Below are 17,811 nucleotides of genomic sequence, written 5' to 3'. Positions count from 1 at the left end.
CAATCAGAGAGTTGTTACTATGCTGAGCCCTTCTGAAACTAGCCCAAATGGTGCCAATTTGTCTGTAGTCAATTTCCTCAAATTGTTACATGCAACATTTTAGTTTCGCTTGTTTCTCTAAGCTGCAAACAACTTTGTGCACATTCTCTCTTTTTAGCAGCAGTGTTTTTTTTTTGTCATTTTCAAACCATAGTTCAAAAATGTAATGATTTTGCCATATCGGATCTGTTTGGGATTTCTGTCAGCTGAAATTGTAACTTAATGTCAATCATCCTTTCCCTTTATTCCCTTTCCCCCCCCCCCGGCAATGTGGTTATCACTGGCAAGGCCAGCACCTTTAATGTCCAATGGCTTGCTAGGGCAGTTTCAGAGGGCAATTACAAATAAATCGCATTGCAGGTTTGGAGTCACACGTAGGTCAGGCCATGTAAGGCTGGCAGAGTTCCTTCCTGGAAGGACATTAATGACCCAAATGAGATTTTCATGACATTCAACAAACAATTGTTGCATTGGACCAGCTTTTAATTCCAGATTTTTTTTTATTTATTGAATTCAAATTTCACATCTCTTGTGGTGGCATTCAAACCTGTGTTGCCAGAAAATTAGATTGGGGTTCTGGGTTACCTGTCTAGTGATCAAACTATTATTCCATCCTGTATTGGTCACTTTGTCAGCCAACATTTTAGGAGGATAGAGTCCTAACTGGTTCAGCCTTTCCGTTAGAGTAACACCCCACTGTAGGCAGTTTGCATTGTGTTTTTATATATCACAATGACAATTTTTTTTGCACCATCCTAATCCTTGGGGACCAGTACTCTGCAAACTACGCCAAGTGTAGTTATCCAAAAAGTTTTCTGAGCTTTGAAGAGTAACTTAAACCTTGGTCAAAGGAATTAAGGGTTTGTTATAGTTTGGGAAAAGCTGGAGGTGACATTCTACTGTTCTGGAGACCATTTGGGAGTCAATTTCTCAACAGCAGAACATCTGCCCATGATTACTCCCATCACAGCCCCATCCAGGGTAGCATGGTAACTCAGAAGTTAGCACTGCTGCCTCACAGTGCCAGGGACTCCCGGTTCAATTCCGTCCGCGGGTGACTCTCTGTGGAGTTTGCATGTTCTCCCTGTGTCTGCATGAGTTTTCTTGAGGTGACCCGGTTTCCTCCCACAGTCAAAGGCGTGCAGGTTAGGTGGATTGGCCATGCTAAGTTGCCCATAATACCCAGGGATGTGCAAATTAGGTGTGTTAGCCATGGGAAATGCAGGGATAGGGTATGGGGGGGCGGGGGGTGAGGTGTGGTCTGCGTCTGGGTGGGATACTCTTTCAGAGGATTGGTGTGGAAACGATGGGCCAAATGGCCTGCATCCACGCTATAGGGATTCTATTGTTACATTGGAGATGCAAATTATCACTGAATTTAGCAACAATTTCCCCTCTTGCTGTAAATATTAGTTTGTCTCAAATGATATATTTTTTCCCTTCTAGTATGTGCAGCTGCATAAGATCTCAGTTGGCAATCATGCCTATGAGAGGAGAGGGACGGATTTAACGCCACTGACCGTCTGTCAGTATTTTTATAAGCGGGGGAGTGTCAGCCCTGGCAATGAATCCTTCAACATTGATCCAAAGATTGAGACCGGTAGGTGTGTCATTCAGACATTTGTCGTTGTTTGGTTTACCTAATGGCTCCGGGCACATTTCAAGCTTGTGTCCCTAGAATGAGAGTTTTGGGTTATAAGTTCAATGATATTACAATTGTCTCCCCTATCTTTGTGATGACGAGTGTCAAGGAGAGATGTTTTTTAAAATAAAAACAATTATGATGTATAACACGTCCTTTCTCATGGAGACTGGCCCCAGAGGGTATTTTTGGACAAAAAAGTGGAAATTCCTATAGGATATAAAAAGGAATAGTGGATGCTGGAGATTCCAAAACAAACCAAACAGGAATTGTTTGAGGAACTCTGTAATTCTGGCGGTGGAGAGGTAGCAGAGTTAATATTTTAAGTTCAGTGACCTTCTGCAGAGGAACTCGAAACATTAACTAATTTCTCTCTACAGACACTGCCAGATCAGAGTTTCTCTAGCAGTGTCCTGTTTGTTTCAGAAATTCCTTTTTAAGCCTGTTCCCAGGTCTGCATTGGAGTATGTTCCCCAAATATGGGGCCTGCTATTGACTGAATTTAGGCTTCGAGCCTCATTGATTCAGTGTAACCAAATCTGTACTTCTGTAGAGCAGTTGCTGACATTAAAACAGCGAATGTCATGTCATTGGAAGTGACTGAGAGGTTCATTTCAAGATGAGGAGTGCGGACTCGGGTCATAAGACCAAACCTGGTCCATAGGACCAACTGCTGAACTTGTGAATGTCAAGCTACAATTGCATGTTGTCATCCATCCCTCCCTCCCTTCCTCCCTCCTTCCCTATGTTCCTTCCCCAGCATTGGACCCTGGCAAAGAAGAGGTTGATACCTGTTCACTCTGCTGTTAGCAGCACCAATACCCGAATGGACAATTTTCACCTGTACATTCATCCCAAACTAGATCCTTATGTACATCCAAAGCCTGTGTATTTAATGTACAGTCCATCCCACTTTCTGAAATGGAATTCAACATGAGTTCATTGAATTGGAAAATTGCTCTTACTAAGAACAGGATAGGCTATCTCTGCCTTCTCACCTGCTCTATACAGTAAGACTGTGGTGAAACTCTCAATGTGCCCTGGAATCTAAGCATCTCCCATCATGAGTTTATAGAATGACTGTGCGCTCCCGTTCTCTATGATAAATCCCATCCAGCTCAGGGGACTTATCTATCTTCACACTCTGTAGGATTTCTAATACCTCTTCCTTGTGAACCTCAATCCCACCTAGTCTAGTAGCCTGTATCTCAGTATTCTCTTCGACAACATTGTCGTTTTCTAGAGTGAATACTGTTGAAAAATATTCATTTAGCGCTTCCCCGATCTCCTCTGACTCCACACACAACTTCCCACTACTATCCTTGATTGGCCCTAATCTTACTTTCGTCATTCTTTTATTCCTCAAATACATTGAATATAGGCATTAGGAGGTCATGTTGCGGCTATACAGGATGTTGGGGCCACTGCTGGAATACTGTATTCCATTCGGGTCACCTTGCTCCAGGAAGGATGATGAGAAACTTGAAAGAGTTCAGAAAAGACTTAAGGATATTGCCAGAGTTGAACGGTTTGAGCTATCCAGAGACGTCGTTCTGCCAACAGCCTCCACAGCCAGTAGCTGCAGAGGAGACAGCAACGCCGAACCCTGCTGAATCTTCACCTACCCTCCCAGACCTCCCCCTAACTGAGAACAAACGGTCAGTCCTCAGTAGGGGGCTCACCTTTGTCCCCCTCCCACCCACATGTGAATGAATGCCACCATTTATTTCAGAACCCCCTTCCCCTCCCCCATTTCTGATTAAGCATCTAGGCCCCAAAACGTCAGCTTTTGGGCTCCTAAGATGCTGCTTGGCCTGCTGTGTTCATCCAGCTCCACACTTCTCTGTACTGAATAGGCTGGGGCTGTTTTTCCTGGAGCATTGGAGGCTGAGGGGTGACCTTATAGAATTTTATAAAATTATGAGGGGCCTCGATAGGGAGAATAGCAAAGGTCTTCTCCCCTACCCTGGGGGAATCTAAAACTAGAGGGCATAGGTTTAAGGTCAGAGGAGAAAGATTTAAAAGCGACCAGAGGAGCAATTTTTTCAGAGGGTGGTAATGGAATGAGCTGCCAGAGGTGGTGGTGGGGTCTGGTACAATTACAACATTTAAAAGGCACCTGGATGGGTACATGAATAGGAAGGATTTAGAGGGATATGGACCAAATGCTGGCAAACGGGACTAGATTAAATTAAGATATCTGGTCTGCATGGACAAGTTGGACTGAGGGGTCTGTTTCCATGCTGTACAGCGCTATGACTCTATGACCTCTGATTCCCTTGCCTAATGAGAGCCTGTTGGTGTCCACCTTCAAAAATATTTTGTGATGCACTGTCCTGAGTCACAGAATTCCAAATTTGTGCAACCCTCTGAGAGAAAACATTTCTCTTCATCTCTATCATGAAAGGATAGCCCATAAATTTTTAAATATGATAGTGGTCCTGGACTGATCAACAGCAGAAACAGCCTTTCCACATCCATATGGTTAAGACCATTCGGGATCTGATACACTTCAATCAGATCACCTCTCACTCTCCTAAACCCCAGTACAAACAAGCCCATGCTGCCCAACCATTCCCCATAAGAGAACCCACTCGTTGCAGGTATCCATCCAGACAAGAAAACCAAAAAAACCTGATTCTGGAAATCTGAAACAAAAACAGAAATTGCTGGAGAAACTCAGCAGGTCTGGCAGCATTTGTGGAGAGAGAAACTGAGTTACCGATTCAAGTCCAGAAGAGTCCTCAAAACATTATCCCTTGCTCCCTCCCTCTCCCCACTTCCATAGCACTTACACCCTTAAGTAAGGAGAATACAAGTGTACACCATTGCTTGAGATGTGTATGACATGGCATTGCTGTTACAATACGACTCCCATCTATCCACAGCTTTTTTCACCATTTGTAGGAAAACAGAGAATGTTTTCCCTCCATCAGCTACCTATCCTGTCCTGGTCAACTATTTAAAAACTGAAAGAACAGTGGATGCTGGAGAAACTCGGCAGGCCTGGCAGCATCTGTGGAGAGTTAATGTTTCGGGTTGTATAAACTTGAGTTGGAGCGACTGGGCTTGTATACACTTGAGTTTAGAAGGATGAGAGGGGATCTGATTGAGAGGTATAAGATTATTAAGGGATTGGACACTGGAGGCAGGAAGCATGTTTCCGCTGATGGGTAAGTCCAGAACCAGAGGACACAGTTTAAAAATAAGGGGTAGACCATTTAGAACAGAGTTGAGGAAAAACTTCTTCACCCAGAGAGTGGTGAATATGTGGAATGCTGTGCCCCAGAAGGCAGTGGAGGCCAAGTCTCTGGATACTTTCAAGAAAGAGATAGACAGAGCTCTTAAAGATATTGGAATCAGGAAGTTATGGGGATAATGCAGGAACAGGATACTGATTGTGGATGATCAGCCATGATCATAATGAATGGTGGTGCTGGCTCGAAGGGCTGAATGGCCTAGTCTTGCACCTGTTGTCTATTGGGTCCAGTGACATTTTGAGGAAGGGTCACTGGACCCTGAAGTTAACTCTGCTTTCTCTCCACAGATGCTGCCTGACCTGCCGAGTTTCTCCAGCAATTTCTGTTTTTGTTTCTGGCCAACTATTTCTTTGTCAATGAGCGTAAACCAAGTGGGATGTAATTTGTGGAGTAGCAAGGTATCATTGTTTTAGGTTGTAGGAAGTAATGAAGTCAATCCTTTATCCAACCTCTTCATATTTTCATTAATGAAAATTTCATCAAAGCCTGGCTGAATATGAAGGCTGCAGTAATCCTCTCTGTCACACAGAATGCTTTGACATGGAACCAGTACTACCCCTGTCCAGTGGGCACGCAACAGACAATAAGCTGAACTTGACGTTGCATTTTCACAGGTGAACTTCTTTACATCTGACTTTTGGCATGAGCTTGTCTCTGTATTTTTTTTAATATGTTTCTTTCTCTGTGATAGGCTGGTGACGGTTCAGGTTCAGTTCACGCTGAAGGCCATTAATCTACAAACAATTCGTCGCCATGAGCTGCCAGACTGTTATGATTTTTCTGTCACAGTAAGTGGCTTGTCAGTTTTCGCAAATAAAACAAAAAAAAAACTACAGGTGCTGGAAGTCTGAAACAAAAGAAGAAATTGCAGGAGAAACTCATCAGGTCTGGCAGCATCTGTGGGGAGAGAAACAGTTAATGTTTCAAGTCCAGTGACACTTCACCTCCTCGTTTATCTGTATTTTTGGGCAAAGTGGAAATTGTTCTCAAGAAGCTGGGAATCTTGTCAAATTTAAACAAAACTGAATGGAGTTTCCATGTCTTGTCTTTACTCATGGCCCTAGGACAATTCTTTTCTTGGATTTGAAACAAGAATTTTGGTGTTTGCTAAGGTCAAAGTCATATTGTACATGTCTCTCTCAATCTGTAAATCTAGGTTTGAACTGTGCAGCAAAAGAATGCAGGTCAGTTCAATGTGAAGGCTCATTTCCACAGAAATGGTTACACTAGTGAGTGTCTTTGGGAGGATGCCTTTCCCAGATCAGCTCTGAATCGTATAATGCTTTTAATGTTAACGTATGGTAGAGAAGCAGAATTAGGCTGTTCGGCCCACCAGAACTGCTCCACCATTCGATTGTGACTGGACTGTTTGTCAACTCAATTCTCTTGCCTTCTCCCCGTAAGCCTTGATCCCCTTACTAATTGAGAAACTAGCCATCTCTATCTTAAACACTCTCAATGACTTGACTTCCACAGCTTTCTGTGGAAATAAGTTCCACACATTCACCACCCTCTGGTTGAAGAAATTTCTCTGTTCTTCCACACTAAAGGGACATCCCTTCGCTCGGAGGTAGTGGTCTGTGGTCCTAGTCTCTCTTAATAGTGGAAATGTCTACATCCACTATCTAGGCCCCCAGGACTCTAAGTTTCAATTGGATCCTCCAACGTCCTTCTAAACTCTGCCCAGAGTCCTCAACTGCTCCACACATGATGACAAGCCCTCTATCCCAGGGATCATTCTCGTAAATCTCCTCTGGAACCCCTCCAAGGCTAGCACATCCTCCTTAGATATGGGGCCCAAAATGTCCTCAGTGTTGCTGATGCGGTCTGACCACTGGCCTTGTTCATCTCCAGTAGAACATCTCTGCTCTTGTAGTCTGGTATAGATGCTGGCCAGCTAGTGGCGTCTATTGCCTGTCCCAAGTTGAGACAAGATGGGGGTGAGCTGCCTTCTTGAATCGCTGCAGGCCATGTGCTGTGGGTTGATCCACAATGCCCTTGGGGAGGGAGTTCTAGGATTTTGACCCATATGTTTTCAAGTTGTGATGCTTAGTTTAAATGATGCTGTCAGGGATGTGGTATACATGGATTTAAGTAAGGCATTTGATAAGGCTCCCCATGGTAGGCTCATGCAGAAGATAAGGAGGCATGGGATAGGGGAAAATATGGCAGATTGAATTCAGAATTGGCTGACCCTGAGAAGACACAGGGTGGTAGTGGATGGAAAATATTCAACATGGTGCTCAGTTACAAGTGGTGTACCACAAGGATCTGTTCTGGGTCCTCTTCTATTCGTGATTTTTTTTTTTGGTAACTGATTTTGGATGTAGGAGGGGAAGGGTGGGTTAGTAAGTTCACGGGCAGTACAATGGTGGGTTGAGTTGTGGATAGTGCGGGCTGCTGTTCTAGGTTACAAATGGACATTGACAGGATGCAGGGCTGGAGTGAGAAGTGGCAGATGGAGTTTAACCCTGAAAAGTGTGAGGTGATTCATTTTGGAAGGACAAACTTGAAAGCAGAATACTGGGTTAATGGAAAGATTCTTGGCAGTGAGGAGGAGCAGAGGGATCTTGGGATTCATGTCCACTGCTCCCTGAACGCTGCCACTCAGATGGATAGAGTTGTTAAGAATTCAAGAGCCGTGAAGTTATGCTCCAGCTACACAAAAGCCTGGTTTGGCCACATCTGGAGTATTGTGTCCAGGTCTGGTCGCCTCATTACAGAAAAGATGCGGAAGCGTTAGAAAAGGTGCAGAGGAGATTTACCAGGATGTTGCCTAGAATGGAGGGAAGGTCTTACAAGGAAAGGTTGAGAGAGCAAGGGCTTTTCTGTTTAGAACAACAAAGGATGAGAGGTGACTTGATAGAGGTGTACAAAATGATCAGAGGTATAGATAGAGTGGACTTTTTCCTAGGGCGGAGGTAGCTATTACAAGGGGAGCATAGTTTTAAAGTGAGTGGAGGTAGATACAGGGGAGACGTCAGAGGTAGGTTCTTCACTTGGAGAGTGGTAGTGGCATGGAATGCATTGCCAGAGAGGGTAGTGCAGTTGGCCTCGTTAGGGGCATTTAAGCGGCTATTAGATAGGCATATGGATGATCGTGTAAGGTAGGAGTGGAGGTTAGATGGACTTTAGGATTGGGGTAAAATTTGGCACAACATTGTGGCGCGAAGGGCCTGTACTGTGCTGTACTGTTCTATGTTCTAAACCTCCTTCAGTCATGTATCTGTACTGAGAGTAGCTCTACAGTCCAGTAGATCCATATGGTGACTTTACCTTCCCTAATATTATAAAACTTAGGCTCAACAACTTCAGGCAAACAAAGCAGAAAGCTTTTGGGTATCAAAAAGTCTTCATTGTTTGAAGATCTTCAATTTCACTGATAGACACGAGGCTTGTGACAGATTGGGTGATGTGTGCAGATGAAGCAAGCTGGATGGAGGTGAGGGCTGTTGTATGAAGTGACCCTGCAATTTAATGACTTATCATAGAATCCCTACAGTGTGGAAACAGACCCTTCGGCCCAACAAGTCCACACCAACCTTCGGACGTCCCACCCAGACCCGTCCCCCTATAACCCCCCTAAATCTACACATCCCTGATCACAATGGGGAAATTTAGCATGGCCAATCCACCTAACCTGCACATCTTTGGACTGTGGGAGGAAACTGAAGCACCCGGAGGAAATCCACGCAGACACAGGGAGAATGTGCAAACTCCACACAGATAGTTACCCGAGGTGGAAGTCGAACCTGGGTCCCTGGTGCTATGAGGGAGCAGGGCTAACCACTGTGCGGATTAGAAAAGCAATACAAGGACCAATCATCCATCTATCTTAAAAAGGAATGATCTAATCATTCAGACATTGTTCTTTTTGTCTTGTAGATTACCTTTGACAATAAAGCACACAGTGGAAGAATTCAAATTAACTTGGAGAATGATGTGTCCATTCGGGAATGTAAACGCTGGCATGTAACTGGGGGCAGTATGTATATTTCACTTTCCTCACTGTTGAGAGGGAACTTGTCCTTTTAATGAATCCAGTGTGTTGAAACAAGTTGCTCCTGGCCTCTTAATAGAGAGAGTGGGTGTGAAAGTGGAGTTGAGGCTGAGATGAGATCAGCCATGATCGCAGAGCGGTCTGGAGGCCTGATTGGCCGACTCCTGTTTCTAGTTCTTTGTGTAAGGCCACTACAGATTATCCAGTTTCTCCCTGTGCCTAATGGGAATTTCTTTAGTGTTTACTCATTTCTGGGTGTGAATGTTACTGATATTTATTGCCCATTCCTAATAGCCATCGAGAAGGTAGTAATGAACCACTGTGGTCCTTGTGGTCAAAGTACATTTGGAGTGCTGTTTGAGCTATTTTGTAGTGATTTTGGTGCTGTGGAGTGTCTTGCTACACAACTGCAGGATTCATTATCAATGACAATGCTGTATTTATATTGTGCCTTTAATGTAATCGGATGTCCCTAAGTGTTTTACAGCCATATTATAAAACATGGTACTAGGCCACATAATGAGATATCAAGGTCAAGTCGCCAAAAGCTTGGTCAGAGATGTACGTTTTGAGAGTTTTTATTTTTTTGTTAAAAGGAGAGAGATTAGAGATTTATGGTGAATATTCGAGAGCCTGGGGCCTAGGCTACTGAAAGCACATAAATCATGGAGTGATTAAAATCAAGGATGAGATATAATTTTTGGATTTATGCCTACTTTTATTCACTTAATTTAAAGCCCAAACTTATTTCAAATTTGAGCTAGTAACCCATGTGTTTTGTGTTTTTAAGTTAATAAAATAGCTTGTTAGTATTTTTGTAGCCATAGTGATTTCATTACCAACAGTTTCAGAGAGCTACTTTGGTAGCCTAGATAACAAAGTGTGGAGCTGGATGAACACAGCAGGGCAAGCAGCATCTCAGGCGCACAAAAGCTAATGGGTTAGACCATGAGTGCAGATGTGGGCCATTCAGTCTGTCAAATCTGTTGTACATTCAATGAGATCATGGCTGATCTGATAATCCTCAACTCCACTTTATTGCCCTTGATTCCGTTCTTTTTCTATTAAAGGTCTGTCTATCTCAGTTTTGAATATTCTTAACAATTGTGCTGCTACAGCCTCTGAAGTAAAAAGAGAAAAAAAATCCATAAATTCACTACCCTCTGAGAAGAAACTCATCTTCATCTCTGCCTGAATGGGTGACCCCTTACTCTGAGATGATGCCATCTGACCCTGGACAGTCCCACATGGGGAAACAACCTTTCCACAATTAGTCTATCTCAGAACCTTGTATGTTTCAGTAAAGTCACCTTTCCTTCTAAGCTCATCCCATAAGAGGATCCTTCCAGAACCAGGATCAGCTGAGTGAGACTTCTCTGAACTGCCCCAAATGCTGTATATCATTCCTTAGATAAGAAACCCAAAACGAGTCTCTCATTCCAGCTGTGGTATGGTAAGTGCTTGTTCTCGTTTTAGTGGGAATTCCCTATTTTTATGCTCCATTCATTTTGAAATAAAGGCAAACATTTAATTTGCCTTCCCTATTATCAGCTGAACTTTGTTATGACTTTATACAAGGAGAATCCCAAATCCCATTCTTCTTAACTAATATTAAGCTCCTCTACCTTTTCCTTCTGAAATGCACAAGGTGTTTTCCTATGTTTATATTCTTAATAAATGTCCCCTGAAAATCCAAATGTATCACATCCACTGCTTCCCCTTTATCTATTCTGCTTGTTACGTCCTCAAAAAAATCAAGTAAATTTCAGGTTTCGTCTTCCTGTGCCTGCAAGCCTGAGTCCGTTTGATCGTATAATGTATTTCTAAATGCTTTGCTAATACATCCTTTATAATTGACTAATTTTCCCAATAATAGATGTTATGCTAACTGGTCTGTAGTTACCTATTCTTTGTCTCCTTCATTTTTTTTGGATAAGAGCGTTATGTTGACGGTTTTGCAATCCCCTGGGACTTCTAGAATTTTATGGTCCATAGATCTAGCGACTTTTAAGCGATTCTCGGATAGGCACGTGGAGGATAGTGAAACATAGGGTATGCAGGGGAAGTTGACATTAGGATAATAGGGAAGCACAATGTCATGGGCCGAAGGGCCTGTACTGTGCTATACTGTTCTATATTCTAGTAAGATGGACAACTGCACCTCAAGATTTTTGTTTGAAATTGCTCGATTTGGAAGTTTTTTTTAGTTCAAGGGAAACACACAGTGAGAGAGAGAGAGACTTGTTTCAGTTTATTGGCTTGGGCAGTTCTGTGAAGACCCTGTGTGGCGACTCTCTTGCATAGAGCAGTGCTCCTGAGGAGCGGAGAATATCATAAACTAGAGATATCCCACTGCTCCCAGCCTGGGTCTCCAATCCTGATGAGGACTTGAAGCTCAGTTTGCTGTGGCAACTTCAAGAATAAACAATATCAGAGGTTTCAGTCTCAGTTAGGCTTGTGGTAACTGTGACCATCAAGGCATTAGGGAAAAGGATTCTGGTTTTGTACTGTACCAATTTTGCTGTTGGGTACTGTACAGGGGATTTTTTTTTTAAACTTGGGGAAATGTTTCGACGCTAATGGGACTGTACTGTCACTTTGTATTTAGAACTCTTTGAATTTGTGTTCATAAAATAAATCAGCTAATTCTTTTTGATAAATTTCTGTTTAATTGTGAAAACGAAATGAGCAGCATTGCTTCTCTCTGTGAGAGACCACCCAGTAAAACCAAAACCAAAGCAAAATGTGATCTGTCAAGCCAAATTTCCATCTGGGGTCTGACTTATCCAGTAAATAACATGAGCTAGGACCATAACAACAAGAAGCCTGAAACGGACTAGTGCAGATGCCTGAAGGAGACACCAGAAAAGGCTGGGTTTGAGGCTCTTGGGGGATTTGGATATCGGCAGGCTTAAGGTTTTGTAGGGGAATGGGGCTTAGTGATCTGGGGCACTGACAGGAGACTTCTGGATAATCTCAAATGTTATGGATGGTTGAATGTGGGAGAGCAGCCAGGAATAATTTGGAACAGTCAAACCTCAATGTAAGGAAGGCACAAGCGAGTGGCATGGGGTGAAATGTTCCAGACTGGGCAAGGAAGGCAAGTGTCTTCCCCTGAAGCATGTTATTTGGGTGTTTACTAATACTTGAAAGGGAAGTTATTCCTGGGCTCAGTGGATAAATCTTTGGTGCTACATAGTTCTACTATTCTCATCTGTCCCTTTTAAGGTCTCTTCTACTGAAAACCGACTCAATCTGATTTGGATTCTCAAATTGCCATGGGATTTGAATTTGTGTTGTCCGGTTTGTGAGGCCAGATATTTGTAATTCAGTGAGGTGACCACTACAATAACCTGCCCCACTAATGTACAGAATGGGAAGGTAGTACGGCGCCAATGGATTGTGACAGCTCTAACCTGTCTCTGGAACCTCAAAATGAAAATGTAAGAAAATACAATGTTATGAGCGCAGCCTGGCCCATCTCTCAAGCCAGCCTTCCATCCATTGACTCCCCTCCACCTGTCTTCTCCTCCTATCCATCTTCTATCCGCCTCCCCCTCTCTCCCTATTTATTTCAGAACCCCCTTCCTCTCCCCCATTTCTGAAGAAGGGTCTAGGCCCAAAACGTCAGCCTTCCTGCTCCTCTGATGCTGCTTGGCCTGCTGTGTTCATCCAGCTCTACACCTTGTTATCTTCCATCCATTGACTCCATTTATAATTCCTGCTGCCTCAGGAAGGCAGCCAACATGATCAAAGATCCCTCCTACCCTGGTTATAATCTCTTCCAGCCTCTTCTGTCAGGCAGAAGGTTCAAAACACACATATCAACAGCTTCTTCCTTGCTGTTATTAGTCTTCTGAATAGACCTCTCAAATTTAATGTTGATCTCACTCTTTGTGCATTTTTTCAGCAGCTGTAATATTGTATTCCTTGCTCTGTTCTATTTCCTTCTTGCACTTCGTACGGTATGATCTGCCTGTACTGAGTGCAAAACAAAACTTTTCTCTATACCTAGGCTCATGTGACAAAAATAAATTGAATCAAAATCAATTACCCAAATCCCTCTGCTTTACCAAATCAACCGCTTTCACTGGCCACAGAGTTACTGCTTGTGTTTTGTTTCAACGAGAATATATTGCCCCTCATCTGATGTGATTCTGACTACTGCGTTCTATGATTGTGAAACTATACAGGACAGAAAGGGTTTGCTGGCCCTGTGAGTCTTCACTAGGCCCAAAGCCATGAATGTTATGACATCTGAAGTGCTCATCCAAACACCTTTTTTTAAAAATGGTTGAGGTTTCCTGCATCAACTCCACTCCCAGGCAGTGCATTCCAGACCCTCCCCACTCTTTTTGGGTAAAAAGGCAATCCCCTCCAATCCCCTCCAATCCCCTCCAATCCCCTCCAATCCCCTCCAATCCCCTCCAATCCCCTCCAATCCCCTCCAATCCCCTCCAATCCCCTCCAATCCCCTCCAATCCCCTCCAATCCCCTCCAATCCCCTCCAATCCCCTCCAATCCCCTCCAATCCCCTCCAATCCCCTCCAATCCCCTCCAATCCCCTCCAATCCCCTCGCCATTCACCCTAATATTGTGCCCCTTTGTTATTGCCCCTTCAGCTCAGGGGAAGCACCATGTCCAGCCCCCTCGTAATCTTACACACTACCATCGCATTTCCCCACCCTCCATCTCCTCTGCTGTAAAGAAAACAACATGAGCTGATCCTAGATAATGGGAACTGCAGATGCTGGAGAATCCAATATAACAAAGCGTGAAGCTGGATGAACACAGCAGGCCGAGCAGCAGAGGAGCATAAAAGTGACGTTTCAGGCCTAGACCCTCACAGCAGGCCAAGCAGCATCTCAGGAGCACAAAAGCTGACATTTTGGGCCTAGACCCTTCATCAGAGAGCTGAAGAGACCCTCTCTCTGAGGAAGGGTCTAGGCCTGAAACATCAGCCTTCCTGCTCCTCTGATGCTGCTTGGCCTGCTGTGTGAGGGTCTAGGCCTGAAACGTCACTTTTATGCTCCTCTGCTGCTCGGCCTGCTGTGTTCATCCAGCTTCACACTTTATCTGATGAGCTGATCCAGTCTCTCCTCTTTGCTGAAATGTTCCACACCAGGCAACATCCTGGTGAACCTTCTCCAGTGCAATCACGTCCTTCCTATGGTGTAGTGACTAGAACTGTGTGCATGACTCCAGCTGTGACCTCCCCAAAGTCCTGTATAGCTCCAACGTAACTTCCCTGCTCTTTATAATATGTCATGACCAATCTTAAATTGTTCATTGGTCAATATTCCCCTTCTTTGAGTCAAAGGTTTACAGCATGGAAACAGGCCCTTGGGCCCGACTTGGCCATGCTGCCCACTGTTCACAATTAAACTAGTTCCACTTGCTTGCATTTATCCGTATCCTTCCATACCCATCCCGTCCATGTACCTGTCTTAATGAGGAGATTGTACTTACCTCCACATCAGTGGCAGCTCATTCCAGACACTCGGCACCATCTGTGTAGAAAAAGTTGCTTCTCTGGGCCCTCTTGTGTATCTCGCCTCTCGCCTCTCACCTTATGACCTCTAGCTTTCGACTCCCCTACCCTGGGGAAAAGCTATCCATCTTATCCATAAAAGTCTCGGCTTATCCAGCCTCTCCTTTACAAGTCAAACCTTCCGGCTCATGTAGCATCCTAGTAAATCTTTTCTGCGCTCTTTCTAATTTAAATATATTCTTTCTGTATGAGGGCGACTTTTATTTAAACAAATGTCCCTCAGTCTGGTATCACGTGCAGTGTTTGACATGTGGTCTGTTCTTGCATAATGTGTAAGTTGAACAGTTCATTATGATTCCACCCACAGCAATGTGGGTAACCCCTAGCTGCCCGCTGGGTAATTAGGGATGGGCAATAAACAGCAGCCTGGCCAGTGATGACCACATCACCTGAATAAATAGAAATAAAACATGTTCCAAGCTGTCAGCACATAAGCATTTTGCCATCAAATATGCTTGTTGTAAGATGCATACCTGACCACTAGATGGAGTGTCGTACCTGCCTTCCATCAGCAGTAGCTATGAAGAAGGGCTGGTGTTGGACTGAGTTGGACAAGGTCAGCAAATGCACAATGCCAGATTATCGTTTTCAAATGAACCTGTTGAACTATAACATGGTGTTGTGATTTCTGACCCTTTTCCATCAACAGCTGTAGGTTTAAAATGTCTTTTCGAACGAATGGCAGGAATTTTAGCTGTGATTTGCTTTGTTTTAAATTTACATTTCTTTCTTTCTCAAAGTACAAAGGAAGACTCACTACATGATGGTGTTTGATGCCTTTATCGTTGTGATATGTTTGAGCTCGTTAATTCTCTGCACCCGATCTGTTATCAATGGAATAAAGTTGCAGCATGTATGTATGGGGTCAATAAGGATGGTTTGTTTTAACGCTTTTCTGTTGAACAAAAGCACATTGCTCAGTAAATGCTGCTACTCTTTATCGTCCAGGAGTTTGTTGACTTCTTCTTGTTCTACTACAATAAAAATGTGGCATGGTCTGATCGCATGGAGTTCGTCAATGGCTGGTACATCCTGATCATCATCAGTGACTTGCTGACAATTATTGGATCTATCCTAAAAATGGAAATTGAAGCTAAGGTAAGGGACAAGAACAAGGGTCATAGAACATAGAACAATACAGCGCAGAACAGGCCCTTCAGCCCTCGATGTTGCTCCGACCTGTGAACTAATCTAAGCCCCTCCCCCTTCACTATCCTATCATCATCCATATGCTTATCCAAGGACTGTTTAAATGCCCCTAATGTGGCTGAGTTAACTACATTGGCAGGCAGGGCGTTCCATGCCCTTACCACTCTCTGAGTAAAGAACCTGCCTCTGGCATCTGTCTTAAATCTATCACCCCTCAATTTGTAGCTGTGCCCCCTTGTACAAGCTGAAGTCGTCATCCTCGGAAAAAGACTCTCTCTTTTCACCCTATCTAATCCTCTGATCATCTTGTATGTCTGGCCTGATGTTTGAACATGAGAACCTAGGAAACAAGTTTGGCTCATATTGTCCCTTGTGCCAGTTCCTCTGATTAATATGATCATTGCCACTCATCAGACCGGCCTCCACTTTGCAGCCCACACACAAAAGGCAGCAGGACCCTGCAGCAACTTTCTGATAATGTCACAGAGCTGCACGTTACTGAGGATAAATAACAGAGCGCAGAGCTGAGACTCTTACGTCAGAGTACATGGACATGAACATATGAAGAGAGATCAGTCCTAGCCGAGTGCAGTTATAAAATCGAAGCTTGGTGTGTGAATAACTGATATTGTAGTATTTAGCTTTAAGGTTCATAAATAATGATGCATTCAATTTTAAACCTGAAAACCATTCTTGATTAAAAGGGTGTAGCGCTGGATGAACACAGCAGGCCGAGCAGGAAGGCTGATGTTTTGGGCCTAGACTTGGCCTGCTGTGTTCACCCAGCTCCACACCTTGTTACCTCAGATTCCCCAGCATCTGCAGTTGCTACTATCTCTGAAACATTTCTTGATTTCTGTTGTCTTCTCCAGCGTTCAGTCTTCGGCTCAAAGTCAAGGTGGCGTTAAACCGCACAATAAGACCACCCACTTCCCATAATTCTTTGAGACCAAAGATCTGTCAGTCCCTTGACAGGGAACAATGGGATGTAGACAGTCCGACAAGTTCTCCTTGTACTGGTCCTGAATGGTCTGCTTACCCTGAAAGCTCTGACCTCGTGCTTTAGCTTCCTCAGCTTGGAAGAACCATCTGCCAGGGTCTATCCTGTCAAACCCCTTCAGAATCTTACATTTCAAATCTAGATGGACACTTCATGTCAGCTCTGAAGAGTCATCTAGACTTGAAACGTAAGCTTGCGCTCTCTCTCTCGCTCTCTGACCCACTGTGATTTCCAACATTTTTTATTTTTAGTACTGATTCTGGCATCTGTAGTAATTGGTCCCTTTAGAATCTTGAATGTTTTAGTGACAGCCTCTCTCTCTCATTCTTCTAAACTCCAGAAAATACAGACACAATTTTCCGAGGCCCTCACTTGTGCAATTTACTCACACCCTCACCCCGGGGTGATTTGGTAACTGGGGACGGTGTGTAATGGGGGAGAGAAAAAACTGGATGAGGTTTAACCTGAGGGTCACCATGCCTTGGGTGAGGGGAGAGGTTGGGAAGCAGAGACCTTTTATGGTAATCTCAGTCTGTGTGGGAATACAAAATTGAGCCCACTCTGGCGTCGCTCTGCATTGTGAAATAGCTGTCCAGCCAGTTGAGCTAACTAAACCCCTCCCACATCCCACACTCCCAGAAGTTATTAAGGTATTTAGATTTTCAAATCTGAGAGAAGAGGTGCATTGCAGCAGTAGATGTGCTGTTAATATCGGTCCCCGTTGAGAGGATTAATCTCCTGATGAGTTGTCACTTGTATAAAATCTCGTGTGTTACTGACATTGGAAATGTAACTCGACAGAGAGCTGCTAACCACCCAGTCGAAGTTTGGACTAGCTGTTTGACTCGTGCGTCTCCTTGTTTCTTTGAAAGTCCTTTGCAATTAAATCCCCACCTCTCTTTGGACATGTCCTCTGTCTCTGCCTGTCTCTGCCTGTCTCTACTGTCTTAGAAATTTCTCCTTTTTCAACCAATTCCTTTTTAGAAAGTCACAACTGAATCCCCTCCCAGGTCCTCACTTGCTGCGTTTATAGACATATGAAATAGTAGCAGTCGTAGGCCAGATGGCCCTTTGAAACATTCTAATGGCTGAACTGGTTGTGATTGAAATTTTTGAGAACATTTGGAGCTCGGGTTGTGATGAGGTTGTAGACTTGTTCGCTGAGCTGGT

General features: G+C 43.9%; 1 protein-coding gene across 1 annotated transcript in view; it reads left to right on the top strand.

Annotated features, from left to right (window-relative positions):
- The window catches only part of LOC125456374 (mucolipin-3-like), a 50,034-nt gene that overhangs the window by 16,880 nt on the left and 15,343 nt on the right, over positions 1 to 17,811 (top strand). Inside the window, exons 4-9 of the mRNA XM_059648268.1 lie at positions 1,486 to 1,639; positions 5,471 to 5,555; positions 5,633 to 5,729; positions 8,827 to 8,926; positions 15,233 to 15,345; positions 15,441 to 15,590. Of these exons, the coding sequence (XP_059504251.1) occupies positions 1,486 to 1,639; positions 5,471 to 5,555; positions 5,633 to 5,729; positions 8,827 to 8,926; positions 15,233 to 15,345; positions 15,441 to 15,590 (699 nt within the window). The remainder of the gene's footprint in view (positions 1 to 1,485; positions 1,640 to 5,470; positions 5,556 to 5,632; positions 5,730 to 8,826; positions 8,927 to 15,232; positions 15,346 to 15,440; positions 15,591 to 17,811) is intronic.

Source organism: Stegostoma tigrinum, chromosome 8 (assembly GCF_030684315.1).
Source record: "Stegostoma tigrinum isolate sSteTig4 chromosome 8, sSteTig4.hap1, whole genome shotgun sequence".
In the NCBI taxonomy this organism is placed as follows: domain Eukaryota; kingdom Metazoa; phylum Chordata; class Chondrichthyes; order Orectolobiformes; family Stegostomatidae; genus Stegostoma; species Stegostoma tigrinum.
This window is presented reverse-complemented; position numbering and strand designations above follow the sequence as displayed.